The sequence below is a fragment of the Acyrthosiphon pisum genome, chromosome A1, assembly GCF_005508785.2.
Source record: "Acyrthosiphon pisum isolate AL4f chromosome A1, pea_aphid_22Mar2018_4r6ur, whole genome shotgun sequence".
NCBI classification, from domain to species: domain Eukaryota; kingdom Metazoa; phylum Arthropoda; class Insecta; order Hemiptera; family Aphididae; genus Acyrthosiphon; species Acyrthosiphon pisum.
Window position 1 is genome coordinate 129,649,636 of NC_042494.1, and position 2,284 is coordinate 129,651,919.

Consider the following 2,284-nt stretch of genomic DNA (forward strand, 5'->3'; position numbering starts at 1 on the left):
TCTTGGAAATTTAATAAATTTATTTTCCTGAAAAAAATTTTTGATAATTTTTTGAATTTTTGAAAAAAAAATCGAATATTATGTTATTCAACAGAATTTCCATACTTATTAATGTAAAAAAATTGCATTACTGTATAGTTACTTAAATAATCATAAATATCAAATGTCCAACAAATCGACAATTTAATAAGTTGCAATACCCTATGTTTAAACAATGATAAATTAGTTTAAAATATATTTTATAATGTCATGTTGAACATATTGATTATGTATTTAGTCGTGGCATAAGAAGTGAAGGAGCTCTTGTACCACCAATCAGACAAACCGCGTCAATATTTAAACAGCCCGTTACTGTTCATAAGAACCAGGAAGGAAAAGTTAAAGCAGACTTCAAACACGGAAGACAAGAAAAGCCTAGACAAGTAAATCAGTTTATTCATTGATTTGTGGACCTATCATAATATAATATGATCTATCTGTTGTAGGTATTTTGGGAGAAAAGACTTGAAGGTATTCGAGCATCAGAAAAAGATGGTTATGAATTAGGTACCAGATGGACTGGTCTATTGCGACCAGCTGGTCCTCATGTCAGTGATGATACTCTATTGCAGAGTGTAGCTACTGCTTTACATGTATGCGCTATGCCAGTGACTGGGCAACCTCCGATGCGATCTCATTATGATAAAGAAATTGTATATCGGATTCCAGATCAACCACTTGTCCAGGTATGGTATTATAATTATATCGATGGTGGAAAGGAAAAACGGCGTAAGCAACATTTTATAAATTTTACAAGAGAGCCAAACAACCTTTTTTCTGTTTTTTTTTTAACTTTTAAAGCCGTTTAAAAAAATTTCATTGAATTTTCACCTAAACAATTTTTTTAGATAATTATATTCTAAATAAATTGGTAACATAATAAATTAAGAATTGTTATTTTTTTTTACCTGTAATGTTAATTTATATACTATTTTGGTGCTTACGTCTAACATTATTGGTAGGTAGTATGTCGCTTACGCTTTTTGGTGCTTACGCCTTATTTTTGTTATTAATCTAAATTTTGGTGGTTATAATCAGCATAATAATAATAATATTATTATAATTTTATTCTACTCTGTTTCAAAAACGTCATTTACGCCCTTTTTCCTTTCCACTGTCGATATTAAAATAACAATCAGTTTAAATATTTTGTTACAAAAATCAATATGATATATTATCTATATTTGTATATTGATAAAAAAAATTATTACCTTTTTTAGGAGGTGAGTGTAACCGTCGAAGACATCAAAAGTCAAGAAGAACGTGTTATAGCAGCCAGAAAACGACTTCAAGAAATTATGGTAAAAATAAAATAACGTTTTTGTACTTGTTGAAAATAACATAATAGTACTTTTTTTCTCACTTTTTTAATTTTTATCTTTTATGACTTAATTAATATTAATAACAACATGCAAATATATTGATATTTTTTTCTTTGATTTATCATATTGTTTATGTCTTATTTAAAACTTTTTGGCCTGTAACTTCTCAACTTTATAATTATAATATGACTTAAGTATGTTAATTGTTGGAATATAATAAGTACTCTTACAGTCTTACAGATATGCATACATACAAAATAGTAACTACTTTTAGTTACAATCTTTACAGTGTACAAATAAATAGAACCTAAGTTAATAACTGATTGTGGATAACGACTGTCTTAAAATAAGTAATTCTATTTAATGACATTTCTTGTTATTATTTTTGCACCCGTAAAATTAAACTTATAGTTAAGACACATGCAATCAATTGGATACTGCATAAGTATTATCATTGATTATACATAGTATAATATGTATAATCAATGGTATTATGTACCTACAAGTGACAAACTGCCTATTTAAATATATTAAATAACAGAATTTTAATACAAAGGGGCACAGTGTCGTAAAAACCACACGTGAAACTTGAAATCTGAACAATTTTATGTTATTAATTAATTTAAAAAAATAATTGATATATAATTTACGTGATTTACATAAATAATATAAGTACTCTTAACAATATTTTTTTTTAAATAGCAATATTCCAAAAATTAATCCTAAACGTAAGCAGCTTGTATTGTATTTAATCTTTCTGTTATTTTAATAATGGAAGAGAAATATATTTTAAAATCATAAGTTGCTGAATCATAATGATTAATGGTTTTTTATTCAAAACCTTTCATCATCGGAAAAAAATTAAACCCTTTAAATTACTAGATTTTGATAATTTTAATTGTATTTTAGAGAGAGAAGTAAAC

The 2,284-nt window shown here is 26.3% G+C and overlaps 1 protein-coding gene across 1 annotated transcript in view; it reads left to right on the forward strand.

Annotated features, from left to right (window-relative positions):
- LOC100163507 (methyl-cpg binding protein-like) overlaps positions 1–1,485 on the forward strand; it is a 2,614-nt gene extending 1,129 nt beyond the window's left edge. Inside the window, exons 2-4 of the mRNA NM_001162695.2 lie at positions 278–422; positions 486–725; positions 1,260–1,485. Of these exons, the coding sequence (NP_001156167.1) occupies positions 278–422; positions 486–725; positions 1,260–1,355 (481 nt within the window). The 3' untranslated portion in view covers positions 1,356–1,485. The remainder of the gene's footprint in view (positions 1–277; positions 423–485; positions 726–1,259) is intronic.
- Positions 1,486–2,284: the final 799 nt, after the last annotated feature.